Source organism: Eretmochelys imbricata, chromosome 2 (genome assembly GCF_965152235.1).
Source record: "Eretmochelys imbricata isolate rEreImb1 chromosome 2, rEreImb1.hap1, whole genome shotgun sequence".
Lineage (NCBI taxonomy): Eukaryota > Metazoa > Chordata > Testudines > Cheloniidae > Eretmochelys > Eretmochelys imbricata.
In genome coordinates, this window is record NC_135573.1 from 145,140,680 (window position 1) to 145,166,115 (window position 25,436).

Consider the following 25,436-nt stretch of genomic DNA (forward strand, 5'->3'; position numbering starts at 1 on the left):
CTGGGGATCGACTGGCTAAGCAGCAGTTCTCCAGAAAAAGACCTGGAGATCACAGTGGACGAGAAGCTGCATATGAGTCAGCAGTGTGCCCTTGTTGCCAAGAAGGCTAATGGCATATTGGGCTGTATTAGTAGGAGCATTGCCAGCAGAGCAAGGGAAGTGATTATTCACCTCTATTCGGCACTGGTGAGACCACACCAGGAGTACTGTGTCCAGTTTTGGTCCCCCCACTGCAGAATGGATGTGGACAAATTGGAGAGAGCCCAACGAAGAGCAACGAAAATGATTAGAGAGCTGGGGCACATGACTTACGAGGAGAGGCTGAGGGAACTGGGATTATTTAGTCTGCAGAAGAGAAGAGTGAGGGGGGATTTAATAGCAGCCTTCAAGTACCTGAACGGGGGTACCAAAAGAGGATGGAGCTAGGCTGTTCTCAGTGGTGGCAGATGACAGAATAAGAAGCAATGGTCTCAAGTTGCTGTGGGGGAGGTCGAGGTTAGATATTAGGAAACACTATTTCACTAGGAGAGTGGTGAAACACTGGAATGGGTTACCTAGGGAGGTGGTGAATCTCCATCCTTAGAGGTTTTTAAGGCCCGGCTTGACAAAGCCCTGGCTGGGATGATTTAGTTGGTGTTCATCCTGTTTTGAGCAGGAGATTGGACTAGATAACCTCCTGAGGTCTCTTACAACCCTAATATTCTATGATTAGGGAGCAGGGAGCACTGGAAGTCCTGGCACAGTCAAGGAATTGTGATGTGATTGGAATAACAGAGACTTGGTGAGATAACTCACATGACTTGAGTATTGTCATGGATGGATATAAACTGTTCAGGAAGGACAGGCAGGGCAGAAAAGGTGGGGGAGTTGCATTGTATGTAAGGGAGCAGTATGACTGCTCAGAGCTCAAGTATGAAACTGCAGAAAAACCTGAGAGTCTCTGGATTAAGTTTAGAAGCGTGAGCAACAAGGTGATGTCATGGTGGGAGTCTGCTATAGACCACCAGACCAGAGGGATGAGGTGGACGAGGCTTTCTTCCAGCAACTCGCAGAAGTTACTAGATCACAGGCCCTGGTTCTCATGGGAGACTTCAATCACCGTGATATCTGCTGGGAGAGCAATACAGCAGTGCACAGACAATCCAGGAAGTTTTTGGAAAATGTAGGGGACAATTTCCTGGTGCAAGTGCTGGAGGAACCAAATAGGGGCAGAGCTCTTCTTGACCTGCTGCTCACAAACTGGGAAGAATTAGTAGGGGAAGCAAAAGTGGATGGGAACCTGGGAGGCAGTGACCATGAGATGGTCGAGTTCAGGATCCTGACACAGGGAAGAAAGGGGAGCAGCAGAATACGGACCCTGGACTTCAGAAAAGCAGACTGATTCCCTCAGGGAACTGATGGGCAGGATCTCCTGGGAGAATAACATGAGGGGAAAAGAAGTCCAGGAGATCCTGCTGTATTTTAAAGAATCCTTATTGAGGTTACAGGGACAAACCATCCTGATGTGTAGAAAGAATAGTAAATATGGCAGGTGACCAGCTTGGCTTAACAGTGAAATCCTTACTGATCTTAAACACAAAAAAGAAGCTTACAAGAAGTAGAAGATTGGACAAATGACCAGGGAAGAATATAAAAATATTGCTCGGGCATGCAGGAGTGAAATCTGGAAGGCCAAATCACACCTGGAGTTGCAGCTAGCAAGAGATGTTAAGAGTAACAAGAAGGGTTTCTTCAGGTACGTTAGCAACAAGAAGAAAGTCAAGGAAAGTGTGGGCCCCTTACTGAATGAGGGAGGCAACCTAGTGACAGAGGATGTGGAGAAAGCTAATGTACTCAATGCTTTTTTTGCCTCTGTCTTCACAAACAAGGTCAGCTCCCAGACGACTGCACTAGGCAGCACAGCATGGGGAGGAGGTGACTAGCCCTCTGTGGTGAAAGAAGTGGTTCGGGATTATTTAGAAAAGCTGGACAAGCACAAGTCCATGGGGCTGGATGTGCTGCATCCGAGAGTGCTAAAGGAGTTGGCGGATGTGATTGCAGAGCCATTGGCCATTATCTTTGAAAACTCATGGCGATCGGGAGAAGTCCCGGATGACGGGCAAAAGGCTAATGTAGTGCCCATCTTTAAGAAAGGGAAGGAGGAGGATCCTGGGAACTACAGGCCAGTCAGCCTCACCTCAGTCCCTGGAAAAATCATGGAGCAGGTCCTCAAGGAATCAATTCTGAAGCACTTAGAGGAGAGGAAAGTGATCAGGAACAGTCAGCATGGATTCACCAAGGGCAAGTCACGCCTGACTAATCTAATTGCCTTCTATGACAAGATAACTGGCTCTGTGGATGAGGGGAAAGCGGTGGAAGTGTTGTTCCTTGCCTTTAGCAAAGCTTTCGGCCTCGGTCTCCCACAGTATTCTTGTCAGCAAGTTAAAGAAGTATGGGCTGAATGAATGGACTATAAGGTGGATAGAAAGCTGGCTAGATTGTCGGGCTCAACGGGCAGTGATCAATGGCTCCATGTCTAGTTGGCAGCCGGTATCAAGTGGAGTGCTCCAAGGGTCGGTCCTGGGGCCGGTTTTGTTCAATATCTTCATTAATGATCTGGATGATGGTATGGATTGCACCCTCAGCAAGTTTGCAGATGACAGTAAACTGGGAGGAGAGGTAGATACACTGGAGGGTAGGGATAGGATACAGAGGGACCTAGACAAATTAGAGGATTGGGCCAAAAGAAATCTGATGAGGTTCAACAAGGACAAGTGCAGAGTCCTGCACTTAGGACGGAAGAATCCCATGCACCGCTACAGACTAGGGACCGAATAGCTCGGCCGCAGTTCTGCAGAAAAGGACCTAGGGGTTACAGTGGATGAGAAGCTGGATGTGAGTCAACAGTGTGCCCTTGTTGCCAAGAGGGCCAATGGCATTTTGGGATGTATAAGTAGGGGCACATTGCCAGCAGATCAAGGGACATGATCGTTCCCCTCTATTCGATATTGGTGAGGCCTCATCTGGAGTACTGTGTCCAGTTTTGGGCCCCACACTACAAGAAGGATGTGGAAAAATTGGAAAGCGTTCAGCGGAGGGCAACAAAAATGATTAGGGGACTGGAACACATGACTTACGAGGAGAGGCTGAGGGAACTGGATTGTTTACTCTGCGGAAGAGAAGAATGAGGGGGGATTTGATAGCTGCTTTCAACTACCTGAAAGGGGTTCCAAAGAGGATGGATCTAGACTGTTCTCAGTGGTAGCAGATGACAGAACAAGGAGCAATGGTCTTAAGTTGCAGTACGGGAGGTTTAGGTTGGATATTAGGAAAAAGTTTTTCACTGGGAGGGTGGTGAAACACTGGAGTGGGTTACCTAGGGAGGTGGTGGAATCTCCTTCCTTAGAAGTTTTTAAGGTCAGGCTTGACAAAGCCCTGGCTGGGATGATTTAGTTGGGGATTGATCCTGCTTTGAGCAGGGGGTTGGACTAGATGACCTGCTAAGGTCCCTTCCAACCCTGATATTCGATGATTCTATGATTTTAAGCTCATCAGGGGACAGATGTGCCTATATGGATTGGAGGAGACGATGGCGCTGTTGGTACCACCGGTGCGAAAGGAGTGGGAATGGTCAGGGTGGGAAGAGTGGTATGCATTAGAGAAGGGTGGGAAGAAGTGGTATGCATTAGAGAAAGGCGACGATAAGGGTGGAGGGATGGAATGCAGGAATGGTAGGGGTCCCAAGTGACCCAGTAGGCACTGACAGAGCTCGCGGGTAGTGGAACCATGGATCAGCCGGCAGAGCATATATTGGAGGATACGGTTGGTGCTGGGGATTTGGGCTGTATGAGTACGCTGGCCTGAAGGTAGTGTCCGGTTTAGAGGCCTGAAGACTGGTCAGGTAAGGGTGGGGCTGTGTGACCCAGTGGTACCATCAGTGCAGCGAAGGATCAGCCGGCAGAGCATATATTGGAGGATACGGTTGGTGCTGGGGATTTGGGCTGTATGAGTACGCTGGCCTGAAGGTAGTGTCCGGTTTAGAGGTCTGAAGACTGGTCAGGTAAGGGTGGGGCTGTCTGACCCAGTGGTACCATCAGTGCAGCGAAGGACGCACAGTCCAAGAGAAGCCAGGGTGCATCTGAGGGCAACTGTGGAGAAAGGTGGAACAGAGCTAGATCAGGAGCGTCATCCTCGGAAGACAGCAGACAAAAGACACCTGAAGGACAGAGACATGGAGGTGCCCTAGCTTATGGCAGCATGAACTCAGCTGTGGGCCTAAGAGGGGAAAGATTGCCTGGCGTAGGCAGAGCTGTAAGTCCCAATGGTTCTGGCGGTGGATCAGTCACCAAGGCCAGCGGTGGCACCGATGGGGCATAGTGCTTGGACTTGTGCTCCATGCGAGGCTTCTTCGGAGCAGGAGCATCTGGATCAATGCACAATTTCTCATCCAACCTGGCATGGCTCAAGATGGCAATACTGTGCTTAAAGGTAGTCACCATCAGGGAGCTGCCTTTTTGCCCATGAGCATGCTTCTCGTGCACACAGTTGGCTTTGGCTAGATGGGCCAGTGTCACCAAAGCCGGGCAGCAAAGGCCTGGGGAGGCACTTGACTGCCAGTACCGGGCGTCGCTGACAGATCCATGGTTGCAAGATCCGATTGTGCACATGGGTGCAATTCCAATAAGGAATTTGCAGAGGTGAAGTTCTCTGACTTCCCAGGTATGTGGCGGGAACGAGCGACAGATGATCAGCAGGCGGAAATGTGATTCTCACCAAGACAGTAGATTCAGTGCTGGTGCTAGTCACTCACAGAGATGGAGCATGGACAGGAAACACAGTATTTAAAACCGGCTTACTGGGGCACAGTCCCTGAGCTGGGGAAAGGTCCCCGGAAGGGAAAAGTCCAACAGAAACCTAAGAACTAAGGGGTACAACTAACAGACAACTAAGAACTATGGGGAAAACTATATACAACAAAAAGAGTAGTTCTCTTAGCGAGCTAAGAGCACTAAGGGACAGTGGTTCCAACTCCGGCCATTCAGCAGGAAGAAGGAACTAGAGCGGTGCCGACCTGCACAGCCTCTTAAAGCCATGCGGGTCAACGGACATGTGACATTGCACCCCATAATGCTTTACAGAAATACAGAATCTCAGGGTTGGAAGGGAGCTCAGGAGATCATCTAGTCCAACCCCCTGCTCAAAGCAGGGCCAATCCCCAATTTTTGCCCCAGATCCCTAAATGGCCCCCTCAAGGATTGAACTCACAACCCTGGGTGTAGCAGGCCAGTGCTCAAACCACTGAGCTATCTGTAAATGTAACATAACTGGAATGTTTTATGCTACATATGCCACGTAACGAATCTTTGCAAAAGTTATGTTCTACTGAATGTATTCATCCTATTCATATGCATGTATCATTTTTTATATCTGAAGTTATGAGTATTGGCTCTATGCTTGTATTTCAAGTGTTTGCTGTAGAAAGTACCTACAGCAGACTTGTTCAACATAGCGTGAAGGGGTTATTCAAGTAACTGGGAGTACGTGGCCAACAATGGACCTTGATACACGCCAATCCACATCTGAGCCTTCCTGGGAATGTTCGGGCTAACATGGCGTCAGCCTGTAAAGAACTGAGTCATGCATGGACATGTGACTTGCCCATGTGACTCCAAAACTCCATCTTGGAGCTGTAATTCTACAGAGGGGGAGAGAGGGGTTTCCACCCACAAGAGGGAGGCTATATAAGCCCCTGGGAAACCCCTCCATTTTGTCTTCAGCTGGCTCAAGAGATATCCTTTGGGGGTGGAGAGGCTGCCTGAAAGAAACTGGAACAAAGGACAGTAACTACAGGGGAGTGAGTGATTGCTGGACCCAGACTAGAAGGAGGCTAATCTGTCAGAGAAGCTTATTGGAACATCTGAGGGTGAGATTTACCTGCATTTAGTTTCCCACGGCATTAGGCTTAGATTTGTGTGTTTTATTTTATTTTGTTTGGTAATTTACTTTGTTCTGTCTGTTATTACTTAGAACTACTTAAATCCTACTTTCTGCATTTAATAAAATCACTTTTTCCTTATTAATTAACCCAGAGTAAGTATTAATACCTGGGGGGGCAAACAGCTGCTCATATCTCTATCAGTGTTATAGAGGGCGAGCAATTTACAAGTTTACCCTGTATAAGCTTTATACAGGTAAAACGGATTTATTTAGGGTTTGGACCCCATTGGGAGCTGGGTATCTGAATGCTGGAGACAGAAGCTCTTCTTAAGTCGTTTTCAGTTAAGTCTGCAGCTTGTGGGGGATGTGGTTCAGACTTGGACCTCTGTTTGCAACAGGAAAGCGTGTCTGGCTTAAACAAGGCAAGGTACTGAAGTCCCAAGCTGGCAGGGAAAACGGGCTCAGATGTAGTCTAGGCACATCAGATGGCAGTCCCAAAGGGGTTTCTGTGATCCAACCCGTCAGAGGACACTACTACGAACAGTTCCAGCTGTGGCGCACAGCACTCAAGCGTACCCATATTTGGAATCCACATAGGGAACAGCACTCAAAGACGCACACCTACAGTGGAGCACCCATGGGGACGCTACTTGAAGAAAATATGGTTTGGCAAGGAAGTACTTTCTTAACCTTCACTGGGAATGCTATTACAATAATATTCTAATATGTGATTTTAGAATCTAAGATATAATAGTCAAGTATTTTAGTGAGATTCAAGTTCTCTAATGTTTTTAAACAAAGTAAAAAAAGACTGCAGATCAAAATGTGACCATGCAAATCTCTTCAGTGTACGTATTTTCCCTCTAGCTAACCTAATACCTCCCATCATTAACATTCAAGTTGGCACAGTCCCTTCAAATTACCAGTTTAAAAAAAAAAATCTGATTTCTGATAAGATGGTATAAAGTGTTCACCTTTCGTTTTGAAAAGTTTGGGTTTTTTTGTTTGTTTTTTTAAAGAAACAGTGGAGCAGAAAGGCTTTATGTTTAAGGGTTCTTCTGCAACAGAGACATTGACTACACATGAGCAAATAACCGACTAAACAAGAAGTGCTGTCAAAGCACAGCAAAACAGAATGGGAAAGATATTTCATTTTCTTTTTATAGTATCCTTACATGTTACATGTAACCATAGGGGACACAAAACTTTCAGGTAAGTATAATATTCAAGTTGGCTATTTTTTCACTGTGATAGAAGTCTTATTCTACTATACTGAAACTTTCTGATAAGATTAAGGTAGCTCTTACAAGCCAATTAGGACATCTTATTTTAAAGTTATAGTTGTGTAACAAGATTCCACTATAAAGGAGCTGGCTTGATAGTCTTACATCAGGGTCTTGTGCTTCTACATTATATGAAGAATGAATGTTTGTGGACAGTCCTCCCAGCCCCTGGCAGTAAAAGAAGGCCCCCTCATGGATCAGTAAGTAGTTCAAAAATAGGAAACAAAGGGTCAGAATAAATGGTCAGTTTTGTACTAGGACCTGTGCTGTTCAACACATTCATAATTGATCTGGAAAGGGGGGTAAACAGCAAGGTGGCAAAGTCTGCACACTATACAAAATTACTTAATATATTAAGTCCAAAACAGACTGCAAAGAGTTACAAAGGAATCTCACAAAACTGGGTGACTGGTTAACAAAATGGCAGATGAAATTCAATGTTGATAAGTGCAAAGTAATGCACATTGCAAAACAATCTCAACTACCTATAAAAATGATGGGTTCTAATTAGCTCTGCCACTCAAAGATATCTTGGAGTCAATATGGATAATTCTCTGGAAATGTCTACTCAACATGCAGCAATAATCAAAAAAGCTAACGCTAGGCATCATTAGGAAAGAGAAGACATAAAATATCATAATGCTACTATATAAATATGATGGTCTGAGCCTGTGCTAATGATTCATTCGCCTATTATTGGTACATCGTTGAAGATTCTTCTAGTATCTGTCAATACATAATCAATCTGATTCAGTGAGACTCCATCCCAGCTTTTCCATGTCCACTGCCTTTGTTCTTTTTGAAACATGTTCATTACATGGAGATGGTTTGCCTCTGCGAACGCAACCAGAGATGCTCCGCGATCATTTCTTACTCCACTGTTCTGCCAGCAATGATATATGGAGCAAAAAGGTGGTCAACGACAAAAGGGGAGGGAGAAAAATTGATGGTCACCCAGAGAGCAATGGAAAGGCAAATGTGCAAGACATTGCTCCATGATCATACAACAAATGAGGAGATCAGAAGGCATACAGAGGTGATCAGTGAGATGGGTGGGTCATGTAGTCCACAGGCAAGACAACAGGTGAACAACCTGCATCAGTGACTGGATCTCCAGAGACCACAAGCGACCGCTGGGCAGAACGAAAACGAGTTGGGCGGATCACATGGCAAAACTCTTTGGCCAAAAATGGAAAGAACATGCTCACAACAAAATGGAATGGTGTAGCATCGACTTGCGTTCGTGGAAGGATGGATGAGGACAAGGCAGAGGATATAAATCCATGGTATGCCCACATTTTAAATACTGTGCACAGCTCTGGTCACTCCATCTCAAAAAAGATATATTAGAATGGGGAAAGGTACAGAGAAGGGTAACAAAAAGGATTAGGGGTATGGAGCAGTGTGCATACGAGGAGAGATTAAAAAGACTGGGACTGTTCATCTTAGAGAAGAGATGATTAAGGATGGGGGATATGACAGGTCTATAAAATCATGAATGGTATAGAGAAAGTGAATCGGGAAGTGTTATGTGAAGGGGTAAGTAACACAAGGTCACCCAATGACATTAATAGACAGCAGGTTGAAACTAACCTAAGGAAGTACTTCTTCACACAATGCACAATCAACCTGTGGAACTTGTTGCAGGGTAATGTTATGAAGGCCAAAAGTAAAACTGGGTTCAAAAAATAATTAGATAAGTTCTTGGAGGAGAGGTCCATCAATGGCTATTAGCCATGATGGTCAGACATCCAAACCCATGCTCTGGATGTCCCTAAACCTCCAACTGCCAGAAGCTAGGACTGGACAACAGGGGATAAATCACTCAATAATTGGCCTGTTCTGTTCATTCTCTCTGAAGCATCTGGCACTGGTCACTGTTGAAAGATGGGATACTGGGCTAGATGGTCCATTGGTCTGACACAGTGTTCCCTCTCATTTTTACCACCCGTGTGTGGACTGAATTTTGTTATATGCACCAATATGGAGGTGACGTGTGACACATCACCTTCATATCGGTGCACATAACAAAATGCATGTGTGGGGTGGGGGAGGCACCAAGGGGTTCGGAGTGTAGGAGTGGGCTCAGGACTGGGGCAGAAGGTTAGAGTGCAGGGATGTGAGGGCTCCGAGTAGGGGTTCAGGCTCTGGGGTGGGGCCATGGATAAAGGGTTCAGGGTTGGGGCAGAGGATTGGGGTGCAGGGTCCAGGGTGGGGGAGGGGATGAGGGGCTCAGGCAGAGGGTTGGGGTGCAGGGGAGTGCTCCAGGGCTACAACAGGGAGAGAGGACTTCTCCCAGCTCTCTCCCCGCAGCAGCACCTGGGCTGGGTGGGAGAAGTGCCTCTCCCTGCCGTGGCAGCTCCAGGGCTGGGGCGTGGGATAAGCGCCCCGGCAGGTCTGGGGAAGGGGCGCTCCGGCCTCAACAGGTCCAGGCCAGGGCTGAATTCAAGCCACCCCTCCCCCAGCCGCAGCAGGTCCAGGGCTGAGTAGGGACTGGGCACCCCAGGCATAGCAGGTCCGGGCTAGGGCTCAGTTCAGGCCACCCTTTCCCCAGCTACAGCAGGTTAGGGGCCGGGGTAGGTCCCAGCAGGGGGAGTGGCACCTCTCCCCCGGCCGCAGCAGGTCCCGGCCGGGTGGGTTCACTGAGCACCTGTGCAGAACTAAATAGGCTGCTGCATAGCTGCAGAGCTTACAGGGAACTTAGGTCTGACAGTATGGATATTCTTATGTTCTTAACCACCTCTGGCAAATGCTTAGAACAACACAGCCAGAAAACTAAAGCCAACAGTTTCTAGTCCAATTTTATTAGGGCCCCTTCATAAAACTCATTGCCCTTTAAAAGTTTAACTGTTTCCACAGCTGATCTCCAATCTATAAAACACAAGACTGGTTAAAGTTAATGGAATTTAATGTTATTCTCTTCCAGGTAGAGACCCATAACATTTCCCTGTGTTTAAATATTTTAGAGTTCTTAAGACACAAATTTACATGCCCTAGAGTAAAGTAAAGGACAAAACAGTATACTGATGTTTATTGATTAGTAGCATCAATTATGCAGTTTGTACCTTCATGTACTCCTTGATAAATCGAGCTGCCTTCACACCAGTTTCCACATTAAAACTTATGTCAACTTTCACTTCTGTCTCCTGGTCTGTAAGTTTTATTATTGGTACCTGCAAATATTTGTAGAAGAGAGACATTTTATACATCCCAAACACTAGGCTGACACTTTTCTATATTTGATTAGTTACACATTTCCTTAATTTACAACATTCAGACACAACAGGCCTAAACAGACACTACGTTACTGAACATCAGGTGGAGGTCTGCCAGGGGCTGATTGAGGGTATGAATGCAGCACATGTAAAAATTACAAAGACAGTTTTGATCTAGCTAGCTCAAGCAGAAACAGTGAAACCCTGGCAGCACAGGCTGTACAACTCCACCTGGTTCCCTGGGTACCCAGTGCTAACTCAAGACGTGGCAGCTTCACTACTATTGTGATTCAAACTGGCTATACTGAGTATATCTACATCTCCTAGTCCCACCTCTGACTGCAGTGCAGACACACCCATAAAGAACTATTATCTTAAATTAAAGTGGACAATTACTTCTTGAAGTGACTGGATTAGAAGACCAACTAAATCCAGACTAACAAAACATTCCTATGCTAAAATGAATTTTTTTTTTGCATGTGTTCATTTTCAATTAGAGGTTTATCATTTTCCAGTTTTCAATTATAACCTCATTAATCCACACTAATAGTGGAAGGAAGTAATTAAGGAAGGGCTCATGCAGATTAGAGTGGCTTCTAGATTACTAAATGCCAAGCAGTGGTGGAGCTTTAGCACCTCTAACCAGCAAAAGGAGTCCTAACAGTTTCCAAAGTGTTTCAAAATACTAAGATAACATGCCACAACCTCAGTGGGCTACACTAGCTCTGCTATCACAGTACAGTAATAACACCTTTCTGGGCATTTGCTTTTGACACTGCCAACTCATTTATTTTCAGAGGGGATTTAGGAGTTCACATTTTATCCCCTGAAGAATTAATCTATACTTTTGTACAGTATTTCCCTAAAGTCAGTCCAATCATGCAATTACATAATTTCCATCAGAAAGTCTCTCTGCATGCATGACACCTGATTCGTCAGGGTTATAAGAACAGTGTGAGACACATGCCTTGTAAACGGCTGGCTGCTAGAAATTATCATGCACTGAAATGCTAAACCATCACTATGGAACACCTGTCTATTCCATAGGTATTAGGAAGCATTCTGAAAAATAAGTTGTTGATTTTAGTGTTTTCACCTGGAATTACAAGATTGCTAAGTGTCCTTGCTTAAGGCCACTCTGTAGTCCTGCATAAATAGCAAAGACACAACAACCACTGCATCTAAAACTGAGTGGCTTCAAATCTGCTACACAGAATCTAAACAAATAGTATTAGACGTTTAGGTGTTTTCCAGTAAGTTTATATCTCCTGAAAGGCACTAGATACAGAAGCCCCGTAGACCAGAGATGGGCAAACTACGGCCCGCGGGCTGTGTCCGGCCCATCAGAACTTTTAATCCGGCCCTTGAGCTCCCTCCGGGAAGCAGAGTTGGGGGCTTTCCGCACAGCTCCCGGAAGCAGCGGCATGTCCCCCTTCCGGCTCCTATGCAGAGGCACGGCCAGGGAGTTCTGCATGGTGCCCCCGCAGCTCCCCGCAGCCAGGAACCACAGCCAATGGGAGGTGCAGGGGCAGCACCTGCAGACGTGGCAGCACGTAGAGCTACCTGGCCGCGCCTCCGCGTAGGAGTCAGAGGGGGGACATGCCCACCTGACTCCCTGCTCTGATCCCCCTCTCACCCTCCAAACCCCTTGGTCCCAGCCCGGAGCACCCGCCTACACCCCAACCCCTCATGCCCAGCCCCACTCCAGAGCCCACACCCCCAGCCAGAGCCCTCATACCCCCTCCCCCTGCACCCCAACCCTCAATTTCATGGCCTGCCATACACTTTTTATACTTGGATGTGGCCGAAGGGCCACAAAATTTGCCCACCCATGTTGTAGACCATACCACTATCCACAAACAGGGAACATTTGAGAGGCAACTAGTTAAGTTTCTCAAATCAGTTCAAGAAATAACATTCCATGCCAGAATAACTGTACCAAAGATTCCATCTTAAGCTTAACTCACTCTTGTGAAAGCTTTCAAAACTTAGGCAATGAAGAACTAGTGTTTAGAGATGTTTGCAGAGCCAAAAAGTTGGTCTGGTAAGAGATATTATCTCACCTTCTGTGTCTCTCTGGTTTGCAAGAGACAACTATACTAAAACCAAACTACATTGGAAAAGAAGTGAGCCTATGGTTATCCATCCCCAAGGTACTCTCTGAGTTGCTTACCACACTAAGTGCTACACAACCAATGTAGTAGTGCTAAAAAGGTTTAATCAGCACCTAGAACCATTATCACATTTCTCTTGGTCCAGTTTCCCCTCTGCCCACAAAGTCAAGGTTGTACAGTCTATAGGATCACAGTTCTCTGAATTCTAGAGGACTTTGCAGATTAGTTAGCCAAGTAGTTATGACCAGAGACAAGGTGGTTGCTGAAGTAAAAGAGCATTGTGCCATCACTACACAATGGTCCACCTTCAGAGACAGGGAGTTTAACAAGGGCAACATGATAGCAAGCCAAGCTGCCAAGCAGTAATTGAGGAAGTCCTTTAACAACTTTCAAGCACTGTAAATAAAATTCCTAAGAAGCTAGATCTCTGGAACAGTGGTTATGAATGTCATTATTAGCTGGATTCTGTCAAACACATACTCTACAAAAGCATTATCCAGAAAACAGGAAAACATGGGATAAATGAACACAGCAAGTCAATATGCAGGAAGCACCAAAATAGGTACATGTGCCATCTTTAACAAGTTTTTTTCTTTATGTTGTATTTATGTCACCTTATCATCAAAGCAGTTTATTTTTCCAAATAGGAATTTTGTTTCTCATTACTCACCGTAGCTTTGTCAAGTACTTTAATGGAATATGGCTCAGCCACATTGTGTTTCCTTAGTGCTTGTTCCAGCAGTTGTAGAGGTGGGCGTTCCCATTTCCCAAAAACAACTAAATCAATATCACTATAGACAGGAAACAAAATATAACAATAAAGTCCACTGAAATGAGAGAGTCATATTCCCCTGTAGATAAATGGCAACACTAACCTTCTGCACAATACTTTGAAAGAGCTCCCAAAAAGCTCAAATCTTTAAGTATGGTAGTTCTGCAATACTTTCTAGCATACTGCAACTTAAGTGGATATAAGAATGGTCAATTAAGTCTATAAAAATAATTAAGTCAATTTCTCCAATGGTTTCCTACTGAAGCCTACTTGAAAACAAGAAACAATACAGTTCTGTAAAAATGATATGGTTCATTACTGCTGCGGACACAGGTTTAATTATGCTGTTAAGCAAGCAGTTTACAGAATTGTGGAGTCCAAAATGTTTTCAAGAACTAATGTGACTTTATAAAAAATAATATGAAATGAATATAAAGGTTTTAAACAAACACTAGAAGCAGCAGCTTTGGAAGTATGCACGAGCCTGGAATATTGTAAATAAAGATACAAGTGCATGGTGCTAGTGACTCGAGTGAAACTAGCTAGACAATTTTAAACACTGAGTTGACTGAATTGCAAAAGATAAATGGCATAATTTCTACAAACTAAATTTCAGTTTTAAAAAGATTTATATATTGGTAAGAGGTAGGGAAATTAATTTTCAATGATTGTCTGTTTAATGATTAATGTTCAACGATTACCTCAGTTATTATATGGCTTAGACAGTAAATATTAGCTATCCCACCAAGTATGAAATATTTCACAATACTGCTCAATTTGTATGGGTAAGTGACATGAATTATCACAAAGGATAACAAGTGTTATCCCAGAGTGCATCTAGGAGAAGCTTTTTCAATCAAGAGTCAGCAATCAGCGGAGGGTATGGATACTGGCACAAAGAATATTAAAATGCTTATGTACTTCCCAAAGTTCATAGTATGTTCAGTGGTTTTTCCCTGGTTAGGTGGGACATTAGATACAAACTTTGAGTAATGTTTGTTACACTTTCACATTCTGGTTTGCAAATATTTGAAAATAAACCAATTCTCTTCTAGAGGTTTATCACCACTTTCATAAGACAGACCAAAAAGGTTATGTATGTACCAAAGTAACTTGTTACTTACCTAGTTGGAAGGTAAAGCCCTGTACTAAAGCTGCCAAATATCTGAACCTGAAAGGAAAAGTTAAATACTAAAACACATCCTGCAATGATTAATATTAAAGCAAAATGCAGCCAAACAAGTCTTACTGTTAATAGGTCCAGAAAAACATGAGTTTACTTAAACTATTCCTTGAGACTCCATCTGACCAATGTAAACAAATGTTAACCCACCCCAGTTCAAGTTCTCTCAAGTTTAGATTAATACATCATAAAGGAAGAGGTGGTGTGGAGTTAGCCTCACTCTGTCCCCCACCTAACCCACTCAAGTGTTGAGAGAAGTTTGCAGTTTAATACAGTACGTCTAAAAATGTTAATTTTGATATTATCTTTAGACTTAAAAGTAAGGAGACTTAACAGGAAAGCGTGGTCACTTCTGTTCAGGAAAACCATGCCTAGCACCATAAGCAGCAGAACAAAGACTAGTGCAACCAAGGCCATGCCTACTCCAGAAGCACTTTATGGTATAGGTATACCAGTATACTACACCAGCAAAGCCCTCCTAGTGTGCTTACAGCTATACTGGCAAAGTTGTACTTTGTACCACTACAGTAAAGCCACCCATTACATGCAAAGTAAGCTATACTTGTAAAAGTGTGGCTTTGCCAGTATTACTGTAAAAACAGTAGCAACTACTGCTATAACAGCTACATCAGACAGAGGTGACTTCTTCACGCCCCTGAGAAACACCATGCCAGCAGAAATCTGTAGTGTAGACCTGGCCTAAGTTATTTATCACATTAACTCTCAACCCCACCTAGAGAGGTTTATGCTAATGAAGAACAATCCCTTCCTTTTAGAAAAGCATAATTGGAGAGTCAGAGGAAAACAGGTCTCAGGGATAGCTTTACTTTTAAATCAGTGATGCTAGAATCTGAAGACAGTAGTAATGAATTTTAAAGACAAAACAAGAGAAGAAGCCAGTCTTGGAATAGATATTTAAAATACCTTGAGCAAAGTAAATACACTAATTCTATAGCCAGTGAACTGTAGAAAGACTTCAAACATCCACATTATAGCTCCATATTTATTGGTTGAAATATGCAAGCCACCCCACTAGAATCTCGACCAAGGCAAGACTAGATTAGGTGGACCACCGATCTGCTATGGCAATTCCTGGGGTTGAACTAATCAACTGGATATGTTACCGGTTATTTTTGGTAAATGGGGTTACTTCAAATGGGCTTTAAGTGAAACCAATGAAGAACATAGTATCCAAGACCTAACTTTCACCAGGATCTCTTTTGAAACTACTCTAAGGATCATATTTCTTCTGTGTAAAGCTAATTCAGAATGCTGTAGACATGCTGAAAACACAACCAATTTAAACAGACATTAAAAACAAGTTCTTGTCTAATAAGTAGTTGTGTCTAAGTTTTATGCATACACATGAGTATTAAGTAGGAAACACAATACATGAATACTAACAGTTTAAAAGAAACAAAATAAATCACCTATAACGTAAGACTGACTTAGCAAATTCAACTGTTGCATGAAATGTAGTTGTATCTGTGTCAGTCCCAGGATATTAGAAACACAAGGTGTATGGGTAATGTCTCACTCACCAACAGAAGTTGGTCCAATTAAAGATATTACCTTGCCCACCTTGTCATATCAAATTCAGAAGAGTCAACAACAGTTAAATTTTCTCCATCTGTTTAGAGGGATAATTAACTTAGACAAACAGTAGATGTGTAATACCATTTCTGAGACAAACTTCTCTCAGACATATGCCACTTAACTTTTCCTGCATTCCCTGCCATTACACTAATGTACTTTATATAAAAATGTCTCTCTGCTTCATGTTTGGTCATTTCAGCGGACCATCACAGCTGCAAATAAATCTGATTAAAGGCTGCCTCCTATAAGGCTCACTGATAGTAGGCAAAAGTAACAGCAAAAGGAACTACAAAAAGTAAGAACAGTCTTCCAGAAAGGGCTTGTAAAAATGTTACTATTTAAGCTATTGAAAAGCAAAAGAAAGGGACTAGAATTTTGTCCAAAACATGGCCTCAAGCAATTGAGCATCTCAGCTTGGTGTTACTAATTTCCTTCTTTAGACTTCTTGGTAGAGGTTATACATTGTGATTTAGTTCCTCTGACCTCCTTTTCCCTCAATAATCCTTAAGCATATTTTAGTCATACTTTTGTATCACATTTTCCCCACAGGATATTGATATCCTACTGCTCCCATAATGTAGGAAGATCTGTAGGGATCTTCAAGACATAGTGTATAAAAATTATCTGCCTATCAGTGCTTGGTTTTACATGTTTCTTTTATAGTTTACAATACCAATCCTGCAAAAATTAAAAAGTTCTAAAAAACAAATGTCCAACATTTAGTTAGTGTTGCGAAAGCAAGTCTACACTCTAATACCAGGAATTAAGTTCATATGTCGGTAACCAACTTAATCATAAGCTATTACTCAAGAAATGATACACACAAGAATTTCTTATTTGGATGTAATTTTGCTTTAGTCAGTTTGGCTATTGTTGAAGATTTAGAGAGCAAGATAACTACTAGGCTTCAGCAACCTGAAGCCTAGGTTTGAAATTCTTGTATTAAGCTTCTAACTCCTTTGATTGTGTCAATTAAGAGTAGCTTGTTGTGAGCGCCAGCAATGGTTATTACATTGTAATACAAGAGTTGTGACAAGTTCATCTTTAAAAAGTTAAATGGAGAGAGAACTCAAAAAAGGTTGCATTAGGAAGACAAAATGTAACTTAAATGAACTCTGTTCTACAGCATACTAGTAAATTTGATTTGAAACTTGAGATATACTCACATCAGCTGTAGGCCAAAGATCTTTGATGACAGTCTCTATTCTTTTCACCACTTCTCTTCTCATTGTTGCTTCTTCAGGACGAGGGGACATGAAGTCATAAAAGTCAATTATTTCTTCATGGAGCCTAAAGGTGAGGGTGGGGAATAAAACAGTAGCATCAGCAATGACAGTGGTGACAGAACTTCTCTATCCAATACAAATAAACAAAATGGTTTATACCCTAACACCACATACTTGTATGCATTTTTGTTTTTAAGTCAATTACCTTTCAACCAAAAATCATTTTTAGGAATTAAGTTTTATGATACTACTCTCCAAAAAAAGACCCCTTGTTTCAAAAATAGTTTATTTAAGTTGATGTGTATTTTATCACCTTAATTATGTACGCTAACAGTCTAGACACAAGGTATTGGTACCTTATAGTTTATATAGCCTCCATACATTCAGAACAGAAACATGTATAAGTTTAACAGAAGCAAGTTACAACAAATACTTTTGTTGGTAGACATTCCTATTTCTATTCCCGTTAGCTCACTAATTTAAGCCTGATCAACTTTGGCTAGTTATTTATTTCAAAATAATGAGGGGGAAATGGCAAGATGCATAAAATCCTGGGTATTACACAATGGGGTTCTTAAATGGTGAGCTCCACAGAGTTTAAGCTAGTTTTAGTCTTACAGAGATTCTAATTTGTGCATGGGAAATGTAAATTTCTCTTGTACTTGCCTTGTAAATTCGGCTTCTCTAAAGGCATCTAGCAGGATTCTCACCAGGGTGGAAAAGATCAATTATTTACAAATTTTTTTTTTTTAAATCAGATTTTTTTTAATTTAAATATGATTTTTTTTTTGCTGAAAAGCTTTTTGAGGAAAAAAGCCTAAAGTTTTAATTAACTTACATTATAGCTCAAAGATATCTCATCATGGAATAGGGATTATAAATTCTAATTCTATACCATGAGACAATATATTCATATAATGTTTAAGAAAAGTTTTGTAAATGAGTTCCAATAGTTCATGGATTAGGGACCCAATCTTGTAGGTTCCAGGGGCTACTGTATAGATTATTTAGGTTAATCTTTCTATCTATCCAATGGGATTCAGTGCTCAGTCTAGAAGATACTATCGGGGTGCTTAGTTTTGCAGTTCTCAAACTGTTGATTTGTGTCGCCAGAGATAACATGCTTGTAAACAGCGAAAATGTTTTAAAATAAATAATAAATAATATATAGAGGAGAGAAATAACAGACCTCAACCCTATTGTCCCTCTGCAAATTTGAGTACACAGAGTCAATCCCTTACCTCTCTCTAGAAGTGCAAAGCTTCAAAAAGTTAAATAAATAGATGATTGTTGGGGGCGGAATAGATCTGGACACGGAGAAGAAGTCTGGAGATAAATGTGAGAAGGGAGAAACAGGCAGTAGAAACAAAAGTGAAACTGTTTGAGCAGCATATTCCAGAAGTCTTGAGGTCTTTCTGACTGTAGCCTTCATTGATTTGAGATCTACCATACCAGTCTCTCACTAGAAGGGAAAACCTACAATGGCAGTAGGCCGTAAGAGAGACCCAGTTGAGAATATTTTAATGAAGTTCCTCTACCTGTGGGTTAGACAGGCATGAGAGCAAAATGAAAACAGTGCAACAAAGAAATGCAAGGCCTGGTTTCCCGAATGAAACAACATCATGAGAAGTGTTCCTTCTGAGGAGGAAGCTGTGTTGAAGATGATGAAAGGAACATGTCTGAACATGCAGGATCTTCAGGTTGGTAAACTTTTATTTTATACTTCTTTCTTAATGACTGCCTGTCTTCCTTCTGGACTATTCTTGAATTCTCATGTTTGAGCAAAAAATATAGTTGTTACTCTATGGTACTATCATTTTAGATGCAGTTGTGATAAAAAAATAAATAGCTGAAATAGGCAGATCTTCCTTTTATAATTTCACCTTTAAAGTAGTACTCAGTGGCAGTGAATGCAATGAACAATATTAAATGAGCAGTATGGTAATAATAATTAAATAACTGCACTGACTTATTTTATTTAGGAGAATCCATCCTCAACATACAGGATTCTGAAGACTATCCACCTTCAAGATCACTATCATTTTCTATAGTTTCAGAGTTATCAGCCAACGATAGTGTTTCAGTCACATCATGTATGTCACATAGCCACAGTATATCACCTGTGGCAAAAAGAAAAAAAAAACTCCATCATTCGGAAACAACCATAGGTAAGTTTGTGTGATAAGAACCAGCAGATTACAAAAAGAGGTAATTGATGGAAAAATTGTCCAGTTTGTTTATGCAACAAACTCTCCTTTTTGTATGATTGAGAACCCACACTTCATTAACATGGTTCAGTCATTAAGACCAGGATACAGACCACCCAACAGAGCAGATGTCGCAGGCAAATTCCTGGATAAAGTGTATGAAAGAGAAATTGAGCAGTGTGAAAAAGGTCTAGAGGATAAAATTGTTAACCTGAGTCTTGATCGGTGGAGCAATGTCCACAACGATCCTGTTGTATGTGCTTGTGTGACAACAGAAGGAAATGTCTTCCTTACAGAAACAACTGATACACCAGGAAATGCACACACAGCAGAATACTTACAAGAAGTACCAGTAAAAGCTATAACAAACTGTGGAAAAAAAATTCAAATGTCTAGTACGCAGCTTTGTCACAGACAACACTGCAAATGTATTCAAGATGAGAAGAAATTATTTAGAAGAGAGTCCCAAGCTAATAACATATGGTTGCAGTGCTCATTTGATGCATCTCCTAGCCAAAGACTTCAGTGTTCCAGAACTAAAGGCTAATGTTCAAATTGCAAAATATTTCGGTCATAACCACTTTGCAGCAGCTGCTCTGAAAAAAGTGGGAGGAACCAAGCTAACTCTCCCACAAGACGTGCAATGGAACTCAGTAGTGGACGGTTTTGAGCACTATATCAAGAACTGGCCTAATCGGATGACAGTTTGAACAAAATCCTGAAAAATAGATGGCACTGGCACAGCCAAAGTTCTCAACATTGGGCTTAAGAGAAATGTTGAACACATGCCGAATACACCCTGAAGCCTATTTCTGTAGCCTTGAACAAAATGCAGGGAAAAAGCAGTTTTATTGCTGACACTGTTGAAATTTGGAAGGAACTGAGTGAGATCCTAAAGAGAGAAATATGCAATGACAGAGTTAAATTACAAGCATTAAAAAAATGAATAGGACAAGCACTACCCCCAGCTCATTTTCTTGCAAATATTCTGAATACTCGGTAGCAAGGTTAAACCTTAACTGCTAAAGAAGAAGAGTTGGCTATGACATGGACATCCAGCAATCATCCTTCCATAATGCCAACTATAATAAACTTCAGAGCTAAGTGTGAACCATTCAAGAAATATGTTTGTTTGCTGATGATATTTTAAAGAAAGTCACACCAGTGAACTGGTGGAAGTCACTTAAGCACTTGGATTCAGAGACTGTTGAAGTGATAATCTCACTTTTAACAGCAGTAGCTTCTTCTGCTGGTGTGGAAAGACTGTTTTCTTCCTTTGGACTAATTCATTCCAAACTGAGAAATCGTTTGGGACCTGAAAAAGCAGGAAAGCTTGTTTTTCTTTTCCAGATTATGAGCAAACAGGAAAATGAAGGTGAAGACGACTGAGTTAGCTGCAGAAGCCAGTATTTTAAGTTCCTCATGTTGACCTGGCTGACACAGTCTATTTAATTTTTGGTTTTTTTAAAAAAAATATTTTAACTATTTTAGTTAAACAATTTTAACAAAAATAAACCTGATTTTAAAAACTTTAATCTTTAACTAAATTCAAAAATTCATATGCTTGTTTTATTAAAATATTATATGTTTGCTGTTGAAGAAAAAAAATCCAGAATACATAACATTGTTGTTTTAGTTAAATAAAACACTTTAAATGTCTGTCTGGTGACGTTCTCCTCCTAATACAGCATGGCAAAAAAATCCTCCAAATATTGATGATTAACCTGTTGAATTGGAGATAGTTCAGCTCCCAATGACTTCATAAATATCTGCTTCAATTACCTTTGGTAAATGAAATAACCAAACAATCATTCATTTTCTAATATAGCTGTAAAACTAATCTGAAAAGTTTTCAAAACAAATCACTTTAAAAATGTATAGTGTGTACCTTCTAAAAATGAAACCTACATCTATCTCCAAGTTGTGAAGAATATGTATTACGGTTATAAACAACAAGAATGTACTTTTATGTAGAAATCCATTATTAAATTGAGTCTTCCTGGCTAGTGATTTAAATCAAATCCACCCTGATAACAATTTAGCACCAGGTTAATACACCACAAAATGGATAATATGCTTCCATTTAAGATCTTCCTATGTGTTTGTATACTATGCCTTATATAATGGGTCCCTGATTGCAGCTGTTAAGCTCTATTGCAATGCTTATGAAAAAAAGATCATGGCTCTACTGCAAAAAGAGGTGTACACCAATAATTCAACATACCCAAAAACTGAGCTCTTCATCTTACTGCACCCTCTACCACCACACCCTCCTTTCTCCATAACCAACTAGAACATGGCCTCAGTGACTAGGAAGATATTTCTTCACCCAGGCATTTTCTATGACTTTGCCCTCCCTAAACACTCATTCCAAACAAGCATTTTTCCTGTCCACACACCTACAACTCCCCCAAGTCCCCCTCGTTTCATGTTCTTGACTACTGCATCTTCTTTTACAGTCTTTACTATGACCACCAAGTTATTTCTCTCAAGTCTATCCAAAATGCTGCTGCTAACATCTTCTTCCTGGTTCATAGCTCAGACTGCATCAGTCCTCTCTCGGCCCCTACATGGGCTGCCCCTTCACTTCTGCAAATACAAGTTTGGCTAGGTAAGAATGACAGTAAAGAACCTAATGAGTTACCACCAAATCAAATGCTATCTTTGCTCTACCAGTGTTCCCAGCCTTTCCTACCTACTAATCAGTTTCCCCCTCAGACAGTGTGTGCTTTTTCCCATACCACCTTTTCCCACACACCTGGGAAAGACTCAGACAAAATCTGTTCAGCCACTAACTCGGCACACCTCCTCCAAGTCCCTCTTTAAAATTCACCTCTGTCAAGGCACCTACAAAAAAACAAAAACAAAAAACTTACCTGCTGATCCTGACAAGGGATGTGGCTAGCTGTGACTGTCCCTTCTTTGCCTTCCTTCCTTCCCCTACTTCATCACTTACTAATTATCCCATTCTCATCGTGTTTCTACCCCCCAAATAATGCATAAGCCAACAAAATATATAACAAGGCTGTACTAACTCTTCACCATATTCAATAACTCACACTATATCCCCATTTCCAACCCCGTTTGCCTTTAAGGGCTATGTCTACACTACCACTTATGTCAACAAACCTTACCTTGCTCAGAGGTGTGAATATTCCACCCTCCCTGAGCAACATACGTTACACCGACATAAGCGCTAATGTGCACAGAGCTATGACGGCGCGAGAGCTTCTCCCACTGACAGTTTCTACCACTCAAAAAGATGGTTTTGCAGACAGAAAAGCTACCACATTGGCATAGAGAGTCTTCACCACATACGCTGCAGCAGCACAGCTGTATCAGTACAGCTCACAACTGCAGCACTGCAAGTATAGACATGCCCCTAGACTAGGGCCTAAAAGCATAGGGACTCTGTATAACACAACAGGACCTCACTCCTCATTGGTGTGTCAACATTATCATAACAATGAAGCCATCATGTTAATGAACTGTTGTCCATAGAGTTATTTCTGATTATTCACACTTGTGGAATACACACAACTGTGCTGTTGAGCTCCAGGAAAAGTGCCCTTTGGAATTAAAGTACCCTCTTAAGGCACTGAATGTTCAGCAGATGTTAAACAGATCACGCAGACCCAAAACTTGAAATTCCTTCAACCAAACCCCAGAGTCCTATGAAAGCAAAATTGAGGCAGAGGGGAAGCTAAGGTAATATGAATATGCAAAAGAAACACCTCAAGAACCAGGGCTGCTGTTAAGTAGCTTCTCTTTAAAGTAGCCTCTACAAGTAAGAATATGCAAACAGTACAATTAGATCAAGGAGGATATATCCCTTACTTAGGTGGCACAGAAGTTGGCACCACTGGCATTGCAAAGGAGAGTAGCAAAGTAATAGATGTAGGTTGATAAGTAGGGAAGGATAGAGTTAGGCTGGATCTTGAAAGCAGGAACATAAAGCAAAGAAATGGATATGGTAGAAAAGAAGGAAATAGAGAATTTTAAACAGAGTGAAATGGTTAAAGTAACCACGTAGGAAAATGATCTGGACCCAGATCCACGACAGGACTTAGGTGTTACTACACCTAACTTTTAGGTCACTTGCCACAAAATGGAATCTACATCCTGATTTAGGCACTCGGGATCCCTATGTAGTGCTTGGAGATAGGTGCCTAAGAATGGGATCCACAAAAGCCAGCATGCTAAATGGGGAGTCACCTAAGACAGCCAATAGAAAAAGCCAAGGAGAAGGGTAAAGCCTAAGCTCCACCCCTCTTAGGGAGTTAAGTACCTAAATCCAAGCAGAAGGGAGGTGCCTACCTCTGCTTGGTATTCTTAGCCATGGAACCTCTCCTGGAGTTCAGCATCCAAGCCATTTTTTTGCAATAAACGCAGGGGGGAAGGGAGGAGATGGTGATAGCTTCTCTCAACTTTTAGCACTGTGCTCACTGGCATGCAGGAAACCTGGATTCATTTTCCCCACTGATTATGTGGAGAAGGGATTTTACCTTGGTTTTCCAACTCATGGGAGTACCCAAACCACTGGGCTATTGGATATTCTTGTGTGGGTTTCTCGCTCTACAGCTGAAGCTGTTCCACACTGTATAATTAACTAAACATGCATTGGGCCAGAGAGAAATGACTATAGTCCAATGAGTTAGGGAACTCACCTGAGAGGTAGGACACGCAAGTTCAAATCCCTTCTCCACATTAGGCAGAGTGGGGAACAGTACCCAGGTATCCCACATCCTGAATACTCTAATCAGTGGGCTAAAGCTTCCTGGGGAGCAACTCCCTACCCCCATCCACCCTGCTATCATGGGGGGTTAGGCACGCTCTAACAACACCTACCATAATCAGGCCCTGCAGGCAAAATAAGCAGGGAGACCCTAGTGTGAGGATGCCCCTGGGGCTGAAGTGGAGACTGAGGTGGTTGCACATGTGCTCGCTGGCAAGAACACAAGCATCTAGGGATTTTTGGCACTTCTAGGGTTGGGCGGCAGCTGAGCAAAGGTTTTGGGGATTTCACAAGCGCCTAAAGATTGGACATAGACATCTTAAATGGCAAGTAAGCACTTAAGTCCTTCTATGGATCTGGCCCCTTAGCAATTGTGCCTCAAGCAAACTGGAGAGATGTCAGGGAAGCCAAGATGAGGTCAGAGTAATCAAAATAGGAAATTAAGGTCTGACACAAATTTCAACAGTATAAAAATGGAGAGAACGGTAGTCATCTTGGAAGTGGGAATGTGTGGGGAGAGGAAGGAACCTAATAACTCCTGGGTTACTAAACTAAGTGACAGCAGAGATGGTATGTTCCAACACTGGCAGAACTGGGTTTAGAGAGAAAAGAGGTTTTGGGAAGAAGATTAAATAATAATAAATTAAAAAAGCCATAAGGTTTTAGCTTAATATGTCATATGAGACAAGGTGGGTGAGATAATCTTTTATTTGGCCAACTTCAGCTGATGACAGATACAAGCTTTTGAGCTATACAGAGCTCTGAAGAAGCAACTGAAGAGCTCTGTGTAGCTCAAAAGCTTGTCTTATGCCAATAGAAGTTGGCCCAATAAAAGATTGCCTCACGCACCTTGCCACATTAAAAGGTTGTCAAAGACAGACTGAAATGTGGGATGAATTGGAAGGAGATAAATTGAAGTGCAAAGATAGATTTGAGTGCTCAGACATGGACTTCTAGTCTAATTCAAATGACTAGAGCATAATGTAAATTTAGTTTCTGGAGGAATTAAGTAGTAAATTAAAGTCAGAGTTAGAGTTTAAAAGAACCTTAGTTCTTTGTTCGCTTAAATTTAAACTAAACACTTATATTTACTATTGGATTGTGTAAACAGCATTAAATCTTTAAAATCCACACCTACTAAAATCAGTTCACCATTCAGAAGACAGGGACTCTGAAAAGCAAATTGATT

General features: G+C 42.0%; 1 protein-coding gene across 5 annotated transcripts in view; it reads right to left on the reverse strand.

The window, feature by feature from the left end:
• The window catches only part of TENT4A (terminal nucleotidyltransferase 4A), a 96,737-nt gene that overhangs the window by 60,109 nt on the left and 11,192 nt on the right, over positions 1-25,436 (reverse strand). For all 5 annotated transcript variants that reach the window (XM_077810813.1, XM_077810811.1, XM_077810810.1 and 2 more), the window contains exons 2-5: positions 17,246-17,369; positions 14,425-14,471; positions 13,199-13,319; positions 10,265-10,372 (exon numbers count right to left, since the gene is read on the reverse strand). In XM_077810813.1, the coding sequence (XP_077666939.1) occupies positions 10,265-10,372; positions 13,199-13,319; positions 14,425-14,471; positions 17,246-17,335 (366 nt within the window). In that variant the 5' untranslated portion in view covers positions 17,336-17,369. The remainder of the gene's footprint in view (positions 1-10,264; positions 10,373-13,198; positions 13,320-14,424; positions 14,472-17,245; positions 17,370-25,436) is intronic.